At 41.7% G+C, this 17,516-nt stretch overlaps 1 protein-coding gene and 1 long non-coding RNA gene across 4 annotated transcripts in view; one reads left to right on the top strand and one right to left on the bottom strand.

The window, feature by feature from the left end:
* Window positions 1-9,226, top strand: LOC126983503 (uncharacterized). The gene is made up of 2 exons (XR_007735947.1): window positions 1-1,985; window positions 9,089-9,226. It is a non-coding gene; the product is annotated as an uncharacterized LOC126983503 (long non-coding RNA).
* LOC126983497 (DNA-dependent protein kinase catalytic subunit-like) overlaps window positions 1-17,516 on the bottom strand; it is a 96,328-nt gene that overhangs the window by 27,553 nt on the left and 51,259 nt on the right. For 2 of the 3 annotated variants that reach the window (XR_007735943.1, XM_050836242.1), the window contains exons 36-44: window positions 16,523-16,650; window positions 16,057-16,183; window positions 15,474-15,623; window positions 14,228-14,401; window positions 11,144-11,262; window positions 9,510-9,688; window positions 7,499-7,688; window positions 5,247-5,372; window positions 2,546-2,700 (exon numbers count right to left, since the gene is read on the bottom strand). Coding sequence is in view for 2 of the 3 variants with exons in the window: in XM_050836242.1 (XP_050692199.1) it covers window positions 2,546-2,700; window positions 5,247-5,372; window positions 7,499-7,688; window positions 9,510-9,688; window positions 11,144-11,262; window positions 14,228-14,401; window positions 15,474-15,623; window positions 16,057-16,183; window positions 16,523-16,650 (1,348 nt within the window). In the remaining variant the exon portion in view is untranslated. The remainder of the gene's footprint in view (window positions 1-2,545; window positions 2,701-5,246; window positions 5,373-7,498; window positions 7,689-9,509; window positions 9,689-11,143; window positions 11,263-14,227; window positions 14,402-15,473; window positions 15,624-16,056; window positions 16,184-16,522; window positions 16,651-17,516) is intronic. The other variant, XM_050836243.1, reaches the window with a different exon arrangement.

Below are 17,516 nucleotides of genomic sequence, written 5' to 3'. Positions count from 1 at the left end.
GTGATGATTAGCTCTAAATTTTGTTGAATGACACACCTCTTCATAATTTTTACCAGTCATATCTATGGGCAAGGTTTTGTTCACTAATCTATTGCACCATTCTAATTACAACTAGAATCAGTAAAAAACTACTCTGAACCCCCCCCCATGCAAACACATTGCACACACAAATGCACACACACGAGAATGGAAAACACAAAAGTGAACAGATAGGAGATAATGGGGCTATTAAAATCACTAGATGGTAAGAAGGCGATGGGTCCAGATGAAATACCAAGTCAAGTACTAAAAGAGTGCAGTGAGCAGTTAATAGAACCAATTCAGGACATTGCAAGTTGTTCAGTCAAGACTGGGGAAGTCCCAGTACAATGGAAAAGGGCACATGTGGTCCCATTTTATAAGAGTGGAAATAGAGAAGAGCCTCTGAACTACAGACCAGTTCCCCTAACTGGTGTCATGTGCAAGCTGTGTGAGAAGGTAATTAAAAGACAGTGGGTAGACCATCTAGAAAGAGAGAAGATAATAAATAAGTCAATTTGGATTCAGACAAGGTAAATCTTGTGTCACAAATTTAATATGTTTTTACTCAAGAGTAATAGATATAGTGCAGGAGAGAGAAGTTATGGGTGAGAATGGAAAGATGTTGAAAGACGGGGAAGCTGTGAAGGAGAGATGGAGAGAATATTTCAAAAACTTAATGAATTCTGAGGATGGATGTCCAGCAGCTGTAACAGCAGCAGTTTTGAGTAGAGGTAGAGGAGGAGTATATAAAGAAGGAAGTATAACATATGAAGAAGTAAATCAGGCAATAAAAAGATTAAAAAATGGAAAGGCAGCAGGAATGGATGGAATCACAGCAGAAATGTTGAAGTGTGGAGGAGATGTAGTTGTTAAATGGATGGTCAAGATATGTGAAGTAGCATGGGGGGGGGGGTGCCAGCAGACTAAAAAAAAACCCCATCATTGTCCCAGTTTACAAGGGGAAGGGCAGGAGAGGGGAATGTGGGAGCTATAGAGGTATAAGTCTCCTGAGTATACCCGGAAAGGTATATGGAAGTTATAACAGAGAGGGTGCAAAGACTTACAGAAGAGAAAGTCACTGAAGAACAAGGAGGCTTCAGGAAGGGAAGGGGATGTGTGGATCAGATATTTGCCTTCAGGATGGTAGTAGAAAAAATAATAGCAAAAGGAAAGCAACTATACGCTGCCTTCATGGATTTGGAAAAAGCTTGACAGAGTCGATTGGATTGCATTGTGGGATGTTTTAAAGATTTATGGTGTGGGAGGAAAACTGCTTAGTGCAATAAAGTCTTTCTATGAGGATGCATCTGCATGTGTCAAAATTACTGGAGAAACAAGTGAACATTTTGAGATAAAAGTGGGCTTAAGACAAGGGTGCGTCATGTCACCATGGTTGTTCAATATTTATATGGATGGTGTTATGAGAGAAATGAAGGGCAAAGTTGGGGAAGTTGGAGTAAAAATGTATGCTGAGGGATGGAAGTGGGTGCTGAAATCAATCTTATTTGCTGATGACACAGTGCTCATTGCAGAAAATGAAAGTGACTTACAAAATTTGGTCAGTGTTTTTGATAGTATATGTAAAAAGGAGAAAGTTGAAAGTAAATGTCAACAAAAGTAAAGTGATGGTTTGTGAGCGGAGTAGAAGTGAGGTTGTGGATTTTGTATGCCCATATAGAGTGGGAATTGAAGGTGAAAAGGAATGCAAAAATAATTTTGAATGGTGAAGAAATGGAGGAGGTCAATGAGTTTAAGTACCTTGGATCAGTTATGTGTAAGCATGGTGGTATGGAGGGAGAGACAAGAAGAAGGGCATTGCAAGGAAGAAGGGTGGTAGGGTCTTTGGGACATATCATGAATGGCAGAAGTGTGAGCATGGAGGTAAAGAGGGATTTGAGAAATACAATAATAGTACCAACCCTCACATATGCAAGTGAAACGTGGGCCTGGAATGAAAGTCAGAGGTCTAGAGTGCAGGCAGTGGAAATGAGTTATTTGAGGAGTGCTTGTGGTGTGAGTAGAATGGATGGAATGAGTAATGAAAGTGTGTATGAGTGTTTTGGAATGTGTCACAGGGGTGAAGGGAAGAAGTGTGGAGTGGTGGAAGAAGTGAAGTGACAGACTTTAAAGTGGTTTGGTCACATGGAGCGAATGGAGGAGAGTAAGATGACCAGAAGGGTGTATGTGAGTGAGATAGAGGGAGGGAATGTTAGAGGACGACCTCCAGTGAAATGGAGGGATAGGGTGCAAGAGTACGTTAGGGAGAGGGGGGAAAGATCCTTGAGAAACTTTGAGCAGGCAAGGAGGGAGTGTCTGGATAGAGAAAGTTGGAAGCTCTTCTGCTGTGGCCATCCCCTGGTGAGAGCTCCCAGGAGCAGGCGTCGATGAAATGATGATGATGATGATGAAGTGTCACACAATGAAAATGGGAAAAAGTAAAAATAGACCAAGTGGAGTGTATAAGATGGGAGGGACAATCAACAACACACTGAAGATGAAGTGAGTGGATCCCAGTCCTCCTCACCTGGGCCTCTCTGCGGGACTTTCTTTCTTTTTCAAGAGTTGCCCTCATCTTGCTGCGCCGTTCCTCTAGCTTGGCAAAATAGAGGTGTTGCTTTTCCCGATCCTGCTCCTTTACGAAGCGCCTCCTTATAAGCTTTGACTGTGGTTGCCCCGAATCTGTAAATAGGAGAGAAACTTTACCTCCTATCATTTAGTCAACATTTCTAATGTAAATATGTTGTTTAATTTAAAATGCTGTTTTCCCCAATCCTCATGTCATGCAAAACACTTCATTTAAAGCTGTGGCTCTGACTGAAAGGAATCTGTGAAAATGGAAAGAAACTTACCCTAAATGGGTAGCCAAAATTAGTTACCGTATTTGATGGCTTATAAGACGCACCCCCAACTTGGGCTGTCATTTGAAAAATAAATATATGAATACATAAATAAACGGGTTTAAACTACGAGTTTTTGGTGAAGATTTTTTGCCTGACATTCGTTGCCGTCACCACTAACAGGTCATTTTTAAAGTTGCATATGTATTCTGATCCTTACTAAGGGCTGCTTTCACACTCAATTTTGTTTGTTTTGATCGTTTCCGATGAGTAGCAATCGCCGCTATAGTACTTTCACATCAAACTGGCCGATGGGGTAGTGGCGGCTGCAGAGGAAGCGAGAGGTGTTGAGTGTATGTGCCAAGGTGCGGGGCAGGGCTAACCCTGCAGCCGCCACTATCCCATCAGCCAGTTTGACGAGGAAATACTATAGCAGCAATCACCGCTCATTGGAAACGATCAAAACAAAGAAAATTGACTGTGAGATGGGCCCTAAATCCCAATGTTTTACATTTAAAATGCTTGATACTTATTGGGACCTGCCAGAACTGGTCCTTCTTAGAGACTCGAGGCTACTGCTTTGAGGAGCAAACAAACATGGCGGAGACTGCAACAGTGGCAGAGGGGTAACGGGTATAAAGTTTGTACGGGCGTATCGCCGGGAACAGCCACAAATGGACTTTCCAAGATCCCAGCAAACACTCAAATTAATTAAAAATGTACTGGATGTACATGGATATACGGGTAACTCTCGATTTATGCGAGTTTGGTTTACGCATTTTTGAAATAATGCGGGGTCCAAAATCCAAAGAAATGTTTAATTTACACATTTTTTCACTTATACGTGATATTTTATGGAGTGGCCATTAGATGTCTCGTGCAACTAGACTCACATGGTGCCGCGGCCACACAGCTGAGCTCAGTTCTTCCCGTGCGCCACTTGAACAACAATACAGTACCCACGCTGCCACGCTACTCAACAATAGGGGTGGGCAGGTACCGGTACCAGTACCGGTACTAACGGTACCAGACTGCTCGGTACTGGTACCAATACTAGCCAGTCGCTCATGGAGTCCCTCATTTCTTCCTCTTCAGTGGAGAGAGAGAGAGAGAGAGAGAGAGAGAGAGAGAGAGATATGGATATTCTCTCACCGAGATATCTCTCTCTCTCTCTCTCTCTCACTGTGAGTGAAGAAATGAGGGACACCATGAGCGACTGGCTAGTATTGTGTACTGAGAATCTGGTACTGAGTAGCTGGTACCGTACCTGCCCATCCTATGAGTTGCTGAGCTGGCAAAAAGTTCTGTATTGTTGTTCAAGTGCTGGAAGAACTGAGCTCAGCTGTATTCTGCAGGCACTGTGAGTCCAGTTGCATGAGACATATGGTGGCCACTCCATAAAATGTCGCTTATAAGTGAAAAAACATGTAAATTAAAATTTTTTTTTGATTTTGGACCACATGTTATTTCAAAAACACATAAACCAAACTCGCGTAAATCAAGAGTTACCTGTATTTATATTTTGATAGAAACCTACCTTTTGTTTGATTTACATTGTTTTTCATTTACGTGACCTCTTTAAGGACACAATACTCGCGTAAACTGAGAGCTACCTGTACATAGAGTATTAACACAAATGGGAGAGACGAGAATTCACTAATACTTGATGGTGGGGTGGAAGACAAGCTATGCGGCGTCCTTACCTCTCAAAGGCCCAATAGACATTGATACCATGGGCTGAGCGCAATGTTACCAAACTATCGTACTCATCGCATTGTTTTTTTCCGTAGTTTCCGACCGATAACTTCAGCAAAAAACAAAGAAACATCAATGAGAAACAGTCTAAACGCTAACTCTTTTAATTTTCCATTGTTATGTGTGTAGGTTACGAGAGTTTGAGGCTTAAGAATGGTAAATACGACGTCCAGTACGATAATTCGGCACCACTGGCTGAGTGGGATGGAGCCGTCCGCTAGTTTGTTTACATACAAGCATGTTAATTTATATGAAGTAGCAGTAAGTACTACTGTTACACATGGTTACTTAAGGAAAAGTTGCTGTTCTTGACGTAACAGTGATCGCCACTTTGTTTACATTAGCGGAGAGGTTTGGTGAACAAACATCTGCTTTAATCTAAGTGCCAGGTACCACTAACACTTCACTAGCCAGTAAACAAAAACTGAACCTTCACCTTATAAGACGCAGAGTGATTTTCTAGGTCTTTTTTTATCCGTAAAAAAAAAAGGGCGTCTAATAAGCTGTCAAATACGGTATATTGTTTTATGACTTGCAGTTTTTCACACGTGGAGTGCAGCAAAGAGAAAAATGAGATAAAAGAAAATAATCTGTGGGTTAGGGCAAATCTATGGTGAATTTTATTGGTCTTACCAGATGTACCAACAGTGAACATGGGTTGAGCCGCAGAAGTCTGGACTGGTGCGTGGGTGGCCTCATACTCTTTGTCAGCTGCCAAGGTGTTGAAAGTTGATTCTGTGACCCAGTTAAAGGTTGCACCTAGATGACAAGAAGGAGGCATTGTTTGTACAGATCACATTAGAGAAAACATGAGGGAGAATAAATGTTACATCACAAAAAGAAAACATTGTCAGTAATATAAGGAATTATAACCTAAAAAGTGGGCTGGTTTAAAAAGTACATACTACTAGTAATTATCATTCTGGTATAGGGTGAGGTGGACATAACTCGCACAAGGTCATGAGACGTCTAAAGGGCGTCTTGTCGAAGCAAAACATCGAGGAAAGTCTCGCTTCCTACAGAAGAAAGAAAATGGGACACCAACAGCTGACGCAGCCATCTTGTGCCGCAAGCCTCATGGCTGAAAATGCTAGACGAGTCTTTAAATTTTTGAGTTGTCTGATGCAATTTTCTCGCCTCATAGTAGAGTGTGTGGTGTTTGTGAATATGTCATGACTTTGCTGGTGAAGGTTTCCATGGCGAATATGATCATACTGAAAAGATATTAGCATGGAAAGATATTATTGTTGTGCTGAGTTTTTGTGTTCGTGGGAATCCCGTAAACAAACAGACAAAGCCTCCGAATGCAAAGTGTACATCACAGTGGAGAAGAGGCACGGTGACAGATGTGCACTCTCATAACAACTTCAGCGTTGATGGGATTCCTCGCCACACCTTAGATGTAAGAAGAGTGATACTTCCATCGGAGAGTAGTGAAGAACATGAGAGTCAAGAGGCAAGTACTGAAGATGAACAAGAGGTGGAAGACGTTGAAAGTGTACCAAGGCGATCGCAGAGAGAGAGAGACGACGACCAGCATGGATGTGAGATTATGAGACGGGAAGTGATGTGGAGGAGGAGTAAAGTAATATACCTTGAACGTGTTTTGGGGTGAATGTGGTGTTATCTTTTGTTTTGGTATTTTTGCTGTATATATGTTAAATGGGTTTTCTTATTTTGTAGGGTTCGTGAATTGATCTTAAGATCAGGGGGGCGTGTGGTTGTAAATAGATACTTCAAGTAGGCTAGTTGGTAGTTTAGGCTCGACTGCTTGGTTGTTCGAGATGGATTGATTCACCAAAGCGGAGCAGTTGGCGAACCAATTGAAATAACGATGGAGCCAATTTGGGCAACGCTCGGGTAGGGTCGTGGCAGTGGGGGTTGGCTCTCGGCGATGGTGTGATGGTTTGGATCCTTGGGCCGTTGGCTGCGTTGTTGTGATTCCCTGTCTGGTCCTGGAGATTGGCCGGTTCGTTGTGGGGTTGCCGGGCGCCCGGTTGCTACTGGTTGGTTGTTTTCCATTCGTGCTGACTCGGTCTGTGTCATCAAAGGTGACTGCCCTGACGGAGGTGAGTGACGCGTTGTGCTGTTCTTTGTTGCAGTTTATTTGACCACAATAATGTGTACAGAAATACAGATTACCTTACAAGAGAGTGTTGTGGCTAAAAATATGGTATTTTACTTTCTACTTGATTTTGATAATCTGAATCATCAGAATATGAGATTTACTGATTAAATAAAAAAATTGCTTTCAGTAAAAATGAGACGAATCAATCATTTCTAAAATATATATGTATATATATATATATATATATATATATATATATATATATATATATATATATATATATATATATATATATATATATATATATATATATATACCACCAACCTCAACAAAATGGCTAATGGGTCCTGGGCCTCAACAGAGATTGCTAAGGACTGAGGAAACTTAAGAACAAGCTGATGGAGAACAAAGTTTACATATACAAAAATTAATGGAACATTGAAAACTATTAAAGAAATCCTACCTAATTTTCTTTGACAAAAAGATATAACAAGCATAACAAAAAAGCAGCACTACTTCTGTACTAGTATGACTCAAACCAGCCAGGATCATGCTGAGTCACAAAATTGCTTGCTCTCTGTGTGGCATATATAGATATATATATATATATATATATATATATATATATATATATATATATATATATATATATATATATATATATATATATATATATATATATATATATATATATATATAAAAGAGAGAGAGAGAGAGAGAGAGAGAGAGAGAGAGAGAGAGGGGGGGGGGGGGTAAAGAGCTCTGTCCTGCAGTGGATTAATGCCAATGATAGCTGGCAGAGGTATCACTGTCTTACCTGTTTGCTGTGTGGCAGAGAAGACTTTGCTCTGTGTCGCCTCCACCCCTCTTGGAGCATCAGTGTCATCCTCTGACTCAGTTCCCTGGGTCAGGCTCCTCAGGGATGCGTCGCTGCTGCTCTGACTCTCCATAAAGAGTGGGATCATGGAGGCGTGACGAGCCCTCCAGGCAGTGCTCACTCTCATTTCCTGAAGCATACATCACAGGTTGCCAATTACAGAATGAAATTTCTAGATTATTAGTCATCATCATCATCATAATTTCAAACGTCCGTTTTCACTCTTCCTGAGCGGTTGGACGCTTTATGGCTCTCCTCCATTCTACCTTTTTCTTTCTTGAACATAGTGTCTGCCGCAACCAGTCCCCTGCCCTGACAAAACTCTAATATTTTCTCCCCTTCTCTGTTTCTTTCTGTGACCATACACACCCATTACTTCCTCAAATCCATCTCTACTTTGCCTTATATGACCATTCAAATCTCCTCCAATGAACACCTCATTTCTTAGACCTGACATCTCGCCATCCAGCACTCCCCAAAACTCCTTCTCCTCGTCTGTCCCCCACACCTGAGGGGCATACACAGAGAAAACATTGAATAGTTTTCTCCTATCACCATTCTTATTAGCATCATCCTTGATGTTATCCTCCTCACTTCTATTACATCCTCTATTAGCTCCTCTCTCACCATCATCCCCACCCCTCCGACTCACCCCCCTCCACCACTCTCCCCTTTCCACCACATCTTGTACTTTTCTTCCCCACTTCCTATCATTCTGCTTCCTTCACCCTTAAATTGCACTTCCTGCACACAACAAATGTATACACTGCCTTCATGGATTTGGAAAAAGCTTATGACAGAGTTGATTGGATTGCATTGTGGGATGTTTTAAAGATTTATGGTGTGGGAAGAAAACTGCTTAGTGCAATAAAGTCTTTCTATGAGGATGCATCTGCATGTGTCAAAATTACTGGAGAAACAAGTGAACATTTTGAGATAAAAGTGGGCCTCAGACAAGGGTGCGTCATGTCACCATGGTTATTCAATATTTATATGGATGGTGTTATTAGAGAAATTAAGGGTAAAGTTGGAGAAGTTGGAGTAAGACTGTTCGATGAGGAAAGGAAGTGGGTACTGAATTCGATACTGTTTGCTGATGACACGGTGCTCATTGCAGAAAATGAAAGTGACCTACAAAATTTGGTCAGTGTTTTTGAAAAACTGAAAGTAAATGTCAACAAAAGTAAAGTGGTGGTTTGTGAGCGAAGTAGAAGTGAGGTTGTAGATTTTGTATGCCCATACAGAGTGGGAATCGAATGTGAAAAAGAATGCAAAATAATTTTGAATGGTGAAGAAATGGAGGAGGTCAATGAGTTTAAGCACCTTGGATCAGTTATGTGTAAGCATGGTGGTATGGAGGGAGAGATAAGAGAAAGGGCATTGCAAGGAAGAAGGGTGGTAGGGTCTTTTGGGACGAATCATGAATGGCAGAAGTGTGAGCATGGAGGTAAAGAGGGATTTGAGAAATACAATAATAGTACCAACCCTCACATATGCAAGTGAAACGTGGGCCTGGAATGAAAGTCAGAGGTCTAGAGTGCAGGCAATGGAAATGAGTTATTTGAGGAGTGCTTGTGGTGTGAGTAGAATGGATGGAATGAGTAATGAAAGTGTGTACGAGCGTTTTGGAATGTGTCACAGGGGTGAAGGGAAGAAGTGTGGAGTGGAGCTCTTCTGCCGTGGCCATCCCCTGGTGGGAGCTCCTAGGAGCAGGCGTCAATGAAATGATGATGATGAACAAATGTCAACCTTTCTCCTACCCAGCATCTCCACCACCTCTCTGCTCCTTCCTCTCATCGTTCCCACATTCACCGTCCCTATTCTAAAACTAAAACTAAATAGTTGTTGAAAAATATCTCGCTGGTGGTCTGCAGAGTAACTTGTTCCTTCTATTAGTAGACCATGCATATTGATAGCATATACGACAATAGTTTAAGTACTTACTACTTACCCTGAATTTGCAGACAGTAAGTGGATGTTGAAAGATGTCTCTCTGATAATCTGCAGAGTACCTTGTCTCTTCCAAGAGAATATACATTGCCAGTTCCAGGAAGGACTCCTCACTCTCAGGGCTGTATACCTTCTGCAGGATGCGGAGGACACGCTCAGGGGGGGAAAGGCTCTTGAACTCTGAGAAAAAGGTCAAACAATTATTTATACAAAATAAAACAAACTTACTAATATAACATATGCACTATTTTACCAACAAATCATGCTTACCAATATAATAAACCTACTAACTTACGAACACAACCTACACACTAAGGTACTAACATCATACTTACATTGTATGCATGCTAACTTACAAGTATAACATACATACTAACTTACATGTTAGTGCCTATAATGTTTTTAATATATATAAATGATATGCCAGAAAAAGTAGAGAGTTACATGAGTATGTTTGCAGATGACGCCAAACTGCTTAGAAAAATAAGAGATGATGATGATGGTAATGAACTGCAGGAAGATTTAAATGAGATACATAATCGGAGTAAAAAATGAGAAATGGAGTTTAACAAAAAGAAATGTCACACAATGAAAATGGGAAAAAGTAAAAATAGACCATGTGAAGTGTATAAGATGGGAGGAATAATCATGGACATAGTAAAGTAAGAAAAGACTTAGGAATTATAATATGAGATACACTAACACCTGAGTGGCATTTCTCTACTTAGATGGGGACATAATGAAGAAAATAATAACAACATTGATTAGACCAAGGCTAGAGTATGCGCCAGTCGTTTGGTCACCACACAAGAAAAGGGACATCAGAAAACTCAAAAGGATTCAAAAGGATTGCAAGTAAGATGGTGCCAGAACTATCAAGTCTCTCATACGTGACTAGATGGGGAGAACTTGGGCCTACCAACACTTGAAGAAAGAAGAGAAAGAGGAGACGTGATAGCATTGTAAAGGAACACAAGTGGAATGGAGTTGTTGGATAGAAATGATTTAATCAAGATGGAAGGGAGGAGGCAACTAAGAGGACACAGCAAGAAATTGAGGAAGGGGACTTGCTTGAATGACATAAAGAAGTACAGTTTTCCATACATGAGTGTGGATACATGGAATGGCTGAGTGGTTAGCATGTGGGCTCCACATTTACCACGTGATGGACGACGCGGGTTCGAATCCCCACGCTACCACCTGGGATTTTTCAGTCACCGCCGAGTGGCCTAAGACTACCCACATGCTGTCCTGAAGACCACCCATCAACCCTGTCTCTAGAAGAAACCGTCCAAGTGAATCAAGAACGAGTTCCAGGGGGCAGCATGAGTCAAGAAAAGATGGCGCCACTATAACAAACACTTGCCTGCGCCATGACAGGCTGGGGCTGACTACCATCCAGGCCCCTCAAGAAAGCCTACCAGCACTAAAGGCTGACACGAAAAAAAAAAAAGAAAAAAAAACAAAAAAAAAAAAGGACATTGTTGAAGTGGGCAGTGTCCATATAATGAAGGAAAAGATGGACAAATACAGATTGGGAGACAGGACCGTTTGAGCTTGAGCTCAGGCCCTGTATACTACAAATGGATTAATACAAATAGGTAAATACACACACAGATTACAATCTCTACTCACGTTCCAGCCAGAAATTGAAGACAGATTGTTTGAGTGCAGCGTCTTTCTCCCTCATGGCCTGTAACAGACTAACTCGTGCCATCACTTCAATCGGTTTGCCTTCACTCTCCAACTCTGCCCTGGGGAAACAATGAACTTCCTCTTTGGCAATTATATGTGGATATTGGAAGGAAGCTATAAATCCTAAGTTTTGCAACAACATATATGAAGAAATTATGGGTCATTTGTCTTACAACTGATGTATTTTGCGGCATATAACGCGCACCTTTTTCAATCAAAAAATGCCAGAAAGTTACCCCTGCGTGGTATATGCAGAAGGTACAATTTTTTTTTTTTTCAGTCTGCCATTTTCCGCCGTAATTCTGAAGTTTGCGTGGGGTTTTATGAGTCAGCGTGACGCCTAGGCTGCCACACAACTTCTCTGTGCCATTCTCAAGTGTTTCCGTGACTGTAACAATGGCAGGAGGAGAGTTTTTTGTATTATCCACGTCTGATTCTGCGCCCGAGTGTCCACAGCCAGTGACCTCGACTCCTTATAAGCCTCCTCTTGCTCCCAAAAGACCTCTCAGTGTGAGTGCAATTAGGAAAGAGCTAAAACTATCTTTTTCAAACTTTGAAAGTGGTGTTATAGTTGGTTCAGTCAAGTCTGAAGTAAGCAGTATCATGCGCTGGCAACCTACTGTCACACGGCGTGTCCAATGTTGTGGATACTGTATGCTAGCCTACACATAGTAAACAGTCAGTCATCAGTGTCAATAACATGCAGGCAGCAATAACAAGTGCTGTCAAATATAATCAATTATGAGTTAATAAATATTAGTAATGTTGCAAATAGCCGTTTTGTTGATTGGCAAGATCACTGGTTATGATTATTAAACAGCTTTGAAGCTTTATATTGATAAAACAGCACTTTGCAACATTACTAATATCTTTTTTAACTTTTAATTGACTATAATTGACAGTATTTGTTATTACTGCCTGCATATTATTGACACTGGCAACTGTTTACTATGTGTAGACTAGCATACAGTATCCACGAAATCGGACACGCCGTGTGAGAGCAGGTTGCCAGAGCACAATAATGCTCACTTTGGACTTCGCTGAACCAACCTTTTTTTATAGTGGTGAAGACAGTGACATCAACAACAATGAACTCCAACCCCTAATCTCATCAGGAAGGCTGAGTCACGCTATTGTACAACCTCAGTTTGGTGGGCATCCTATAGAGGTTTTGCAGCTGACGTCATTAGTGGGGGTGCAGGGGTAGCGCGGGCCTGCACGGCCATCTTGGTGGTCAGTGGTGGTGGTCACTTATCAAAGCAAACCTTGGTGGCGGCTGCACAAGTGCTCTGTGTGTTCGTCATGGGATACATACGCTGTGTGGTTGGATGTTCTAACCGACACGGGAGAGATGCTGTGTCATTTTATAGATTTCCAGCGAATCCAGAAGGGCGGAGGAATAGGACAGCAGCTGTGAGGAGGGAAAACTGGCGGCTGTCTGCTTCATCTCGACTCTGCAGTGCTCATTTTGTCAGAGGTAAATATTACAGGAAGACTGATCAAATTATTACATGAGGTAACACTCATTTAGGTATTGCCCCGGGTCCCCTAGCTTATTGTGTGGCGGGGGATTACTATGGAACAGGATTTACATGAGCTGGCGGAGGTAAACAAGCTGGCGGAGGTAAACACGCATGGCGGCGCTCAAGCAGGGGAAGAATATAGGAAAGGAAATTCAGTGGAGGCAAAGTGCACAGACGGACAGAGCTCAGTGCTGGGTGGAGTATATAAGTGTACGCAGGGAAGTGACCCACAAAGAGTGTGTAGTGTAAGGTGACTTACCGTCACCTGCCCTCACCTGTCGTCACTTGCCCTCACCTGTTTGCCTGCCTGTGCCGCCCAAGGATGAGAGACACAGTTTGTCTTTCATCCTTGGTGCTGCCTACCTGGGCATCACTGGTCAGAAACAGGAGATCGGCCAGGCAGAGGGACAGCCAGTCAACCGACCAGCCAGACAGTCAGCCAACCAACCAATCAGCCAGTCAACCAGCCAACCAACCAGCCAGTCAGTCAACCACCCAGTCAGTCAACCAGTCAGCCATCCAGTCGGTCAGTTAGACAGACAGTCAGTTCACCAATCAGCCAGCCAATCAACCCACCAGACAACCAGTCAACCAGACAGCCAGCCAGCTAAACCTCCAAAAGCACTGATTTTTTTCAATGTATCTTAGCTTCGCAGCATTCTCAAGTGATCTCGCGTAATCACTTAACACAAATGATGCTGAAGGTCCTGCCATTTGCCCGCGGGTAGTGACTTGGGGATGGGGCACACGTGGTCCGTCTGCTGGGGAGGTGACCACCAACGGGTTTGCAGATGACGCACAAGGTGTAGACGACGCTATTTCGTGACGTCACTGCAAAACCTCTATAGGTCAATCTCATTTCGGTGACGGTGGAAGTGATACTCAGGCCCCTGAGGATGCATCTCACCACCCTTCAGGGCTATCAAGTTAAGAACATGAGGGTAATGAAGGGAGTTTGTAGTGGGGTCGAGTTTGTGGAAGGGGAGGGCGGTTACCAACCACAAGCTACACAGCACTGCGAACACAGGCTTGCTCTGACCTAAGAGTTACTGCGCTTCATCACATCATCACGGAAACACCACATGACATAGAGACTTGGGGTCTGCGGTAGAGTGAAGAGGAAGGACGGATTAAGCGAATGCTCATAAATCTAAAGCTACTGGCATAGGTAGAACCATGAAATTGATAATGGAAAGAGACCAATTTTCAGGAGAACGTCAGAACGTTGCCGTACGAGGAGAACCGATTTCATGGTACATCCCTGCCCTTTTGGGGTTAACAAAAATTTTGGGAAATTGTGCATCATCAGTCTTGCTTTACCATACATATTTCTGAGTATTTTAAGCACTGAATATTTTTTTCCAAAATTGTTGTCTTTAAGTTTACGGTGCGCGGTATATGCTGGTACACGTTATACGCCGCAAAAATTATTGAACTTCTGATCATCACAATGATGATGTCTACAGTTACTATGTCCTTGAAAACACCACGTGTCACTTACTTCCAGTGATTGTACACCCAAAATAGAATTTTATACATATTTTCCCGGCACTTTGCACTTGGATGTGAGGAGAAGGCAGTGACTTCAGGCAGGAAATACAACAGCTGTGATGCGCTGAGACAAGGCAGCACAGAATTCACCAGTTCAAGGCACACCAGCTGAGTGGACTCCTCTCTGAGGATAAGAATTACAGCTCGTCAAGGGACACTTAGAGTAAACCAAGAAACACAAGCTGAAAGAAATCCTCTTTGAAGGCAGAGTGAATCAAAGAGTAATACCTGAGTGAACTCTCTTAACAGTAAGTTACTGTAAACTAAGGGACAATTAATAATTCAAGGAACACAGGCTGTGGGAGCTCCCCTGGAAACAAGTGTTACCACAAGCCAGGGCACACAAGGTAAATTTTTCATAAAACATCTACACATGGTAAGGGTGTAAATAACAAAGACAAGGTAAGCAGTTATCTCTCATCATCATCACATTAGTTTTCTGTGAGGCGTGCGGCAAACTTCACCCATCACTTGTCCCATACTGTCTCTATTCTGCTCCTCAGAACTCCTTGGGTTAATTACTATGAAAGAATAGTGCAGCTTCCTTGTATTTTCCTTGCAGTAAGAAACCAGACCCAAATATATATATATATATATATATATATATATATATATATATATATATATATATATATATATATATATATATATATATATATATATATATATATATATATATATATATATATATATATATATATATATATATATATATATGTATGTGTAGACATACCACACTGGGAAAAAGAAGAGAGAAATATAGTAAGTACTTTCGTATATTACATCTTCAGACTAAATGGTTTAGTCTGAAGATGTAATATACGAAAGTACTTACTATATTTCTCTTTTCTTTTTTCCCAGTGTGGTATGTCTCTCTCTCTCTCTCTAAAAGTATGCTGCAACTTCATATTTCTATAAAGATGACAGAAGAAATATTGAAATGTTGAACTGGATGAAGAGTTACTGTCACTGAAGGAAGCATGACTGAGTTAATCCTTTCTCTAGGTTACTGAACAATAGCCCAGCATGGGATGTTTTTCTTTTCAGTACAGCACCACTGCACTCTGACTCACTTCATGTTTACCTTTTCTCCAGTAACCTCAATACACTTTGTTCTTTTGAGGTGAAAAAAAAATTTTCCGAGTTCCTGCCACTAAGCAGAGCAGTGCTATGTTATACTTCAGCTTACTACTTACCTCTTTTCCATCAGTCCCAATATATTTTGTTCCTTGAGGTATGAAAAGACATCTTCCACGGATGATAAATGAGATACCAAACACTCCAAGACTCTGGTGCGAAAGATTCCATACAAGCGTGGCAAGGCACTCAGGAATTTATTGAAGAACCTGGAATATAATGATTCTAAGTAATAATGTTAGGAATTGTGTTAAGACAGATTTCTTAATTCTTCAGTGTGTGAAAGTAATCATGAAACATTACTAAACAGAGGCAAGAACATTTTTCATGGTAGAGGAAGCAGGAAAAGCATGCTGTTTCATTAAATAGAAGATATAAAGATGACAGAAGACAATTATCAAACTTAGTTTGAGAGGTCTTGATACTCTCCTCTTGAAAGAGTTTGAGTTGAAGGAATACAGTAGAGGGAAAGCTGCTCCAGAATTTACTGATGAAAGGGAGGGGTGGAGGCCTGTAGTCAGTAAGTTCATAAAAACATTTAGCATGAAAATCACAACGAGAGGTAACAGGGAAGGCTTTGTGGCAGACTTGAAGAGACTGAGAACAGTCAGTTAAAAGAGGAGCTGATGGGGCAATCCATACTTGCTGATGATCGCCGGGAAATGGAGGTGTATCTTATAGATGGCTGTGATGCCTTGCCCTTCATTGGAGATCAAAACATCCATAAGTTTTGACACAACACTGTTTTGCCATGATGTGTCTTGAGGTTCTAAAAACAATTGGAAAAACAAGTAAAACTTTTATCACTGTTATGCAATCCATTTATGGACAGAAAAAAAAAGACATTGCTTTTTAATAAGAATTCCTGTCTTTTTAACATCAATACATATTAAACCAGAGTAAATAACTGACAAACTTATGAAAACTGCATCATCATCAACGCTTATTATTATTATTATTGTTATCATTTTCATCATTGCCTTTTTTTTTTTTTTTTTTTTTTTTACAAAGGAGACAACTCAAGGGCATGAAACAAAAAAGCCTGCCAGGAGCTGCTCCAAACATTGTTGAAATACCACCTTTTAATTGTTTATATATTTAGTAATACCTGTGGAGTGGGGTGTACCTTCCAGGTGAGTGCCCTGATACTTCAGCACAAGGCCCACCACCTCGGCCGCAGCACCGTACACAGAGGCATAGTGGGCGTCAAGCAACCTCAGCAGTAACTTTTCACACCTAAGAATGAAGCACAAGTAGATTTAGTATTAATAGTAACAGCAGTAACCATAATAGTAGTGGTGGTGGTGGTAGCAGTGAGTGGTAGTATGGGGTGTATGGAGTGAGGAATAGTAGGTATATGTAGGTGGTGATTCTTGTGGTTATAATAGTAGTAGTAGTTTAATGAAGAGATTTTCTATTCTCTTTTTCTATTACCCTCTCGGTCCCACACGTCCTCTGCGTGTATCGAAACACACGAGAAATTAATCACAACAAGGAGAGGGCATTCCCTGGCTGCCTGGGATTGAGCCCACGACCAGCGTGACTGGAGAGCCACTCCTTACCGAGTTGGCCAAAGAGGTACCCCATTCACTGAATGGGTTATGGGAGGCTCACTCATCAGGCCGTTGCCATACTACAGTAGTAGTAGTAGTAGTAGTAGTAGTAGTAGTATCAGCAGCAGTGACATTAACTCTTAAAAAACTGATATCATGTATAAGTGGTTCCCTTAAAGTTTTATCTATCTATACCTCCGATACCTTGCTCCCTCACAGGAACTTCCCTCCAGGGGGTGGCCGCGGCAGAAATGTCTTCATCTCTCCCTGTCCTGGCACTCCCTCTCAGCACACTCACTCCTCCTACTTCCAACTCTCTCACTCCAGTACTCACTCAGCCTATTGATCCACATCACAGGTGGTCTTCCTCTGACACCCCCTCCCTTAATCCTTCCCTCATACACTCTCTTTACAAATTCATTCTCCCTCATTCTCATCGCGTGTCCAAACCATCCCAATGCACCACACTTCACCTACTCCACTCCTTTCGCTGTCGCACCCATACCAAACTGCTCATACACATACACAAGTTTATAAGGAAAATATACA

Source organism: Eriocheir sinensis, chromosome 54 (genome assembly GCF_024679095.1).
Source record: "Eriocheir sinensis breed Jianghai 21 chromosome 54, ASM2467909v1, whole genome shotgun sequence".
Classification (NCBI taxonomy): domain Eukaryota; kingdom Metazoa; phylum Arthropoda; class Malacostraca; order Decapoda; family Varunidae; genus Eriocheir; species Eriocheir sinensis.
The sequence above is the reverse complement of the archived record's forward strand: the minus strand, read 5'-3'. Positions and strand labels throughout refer to the sequence as shown.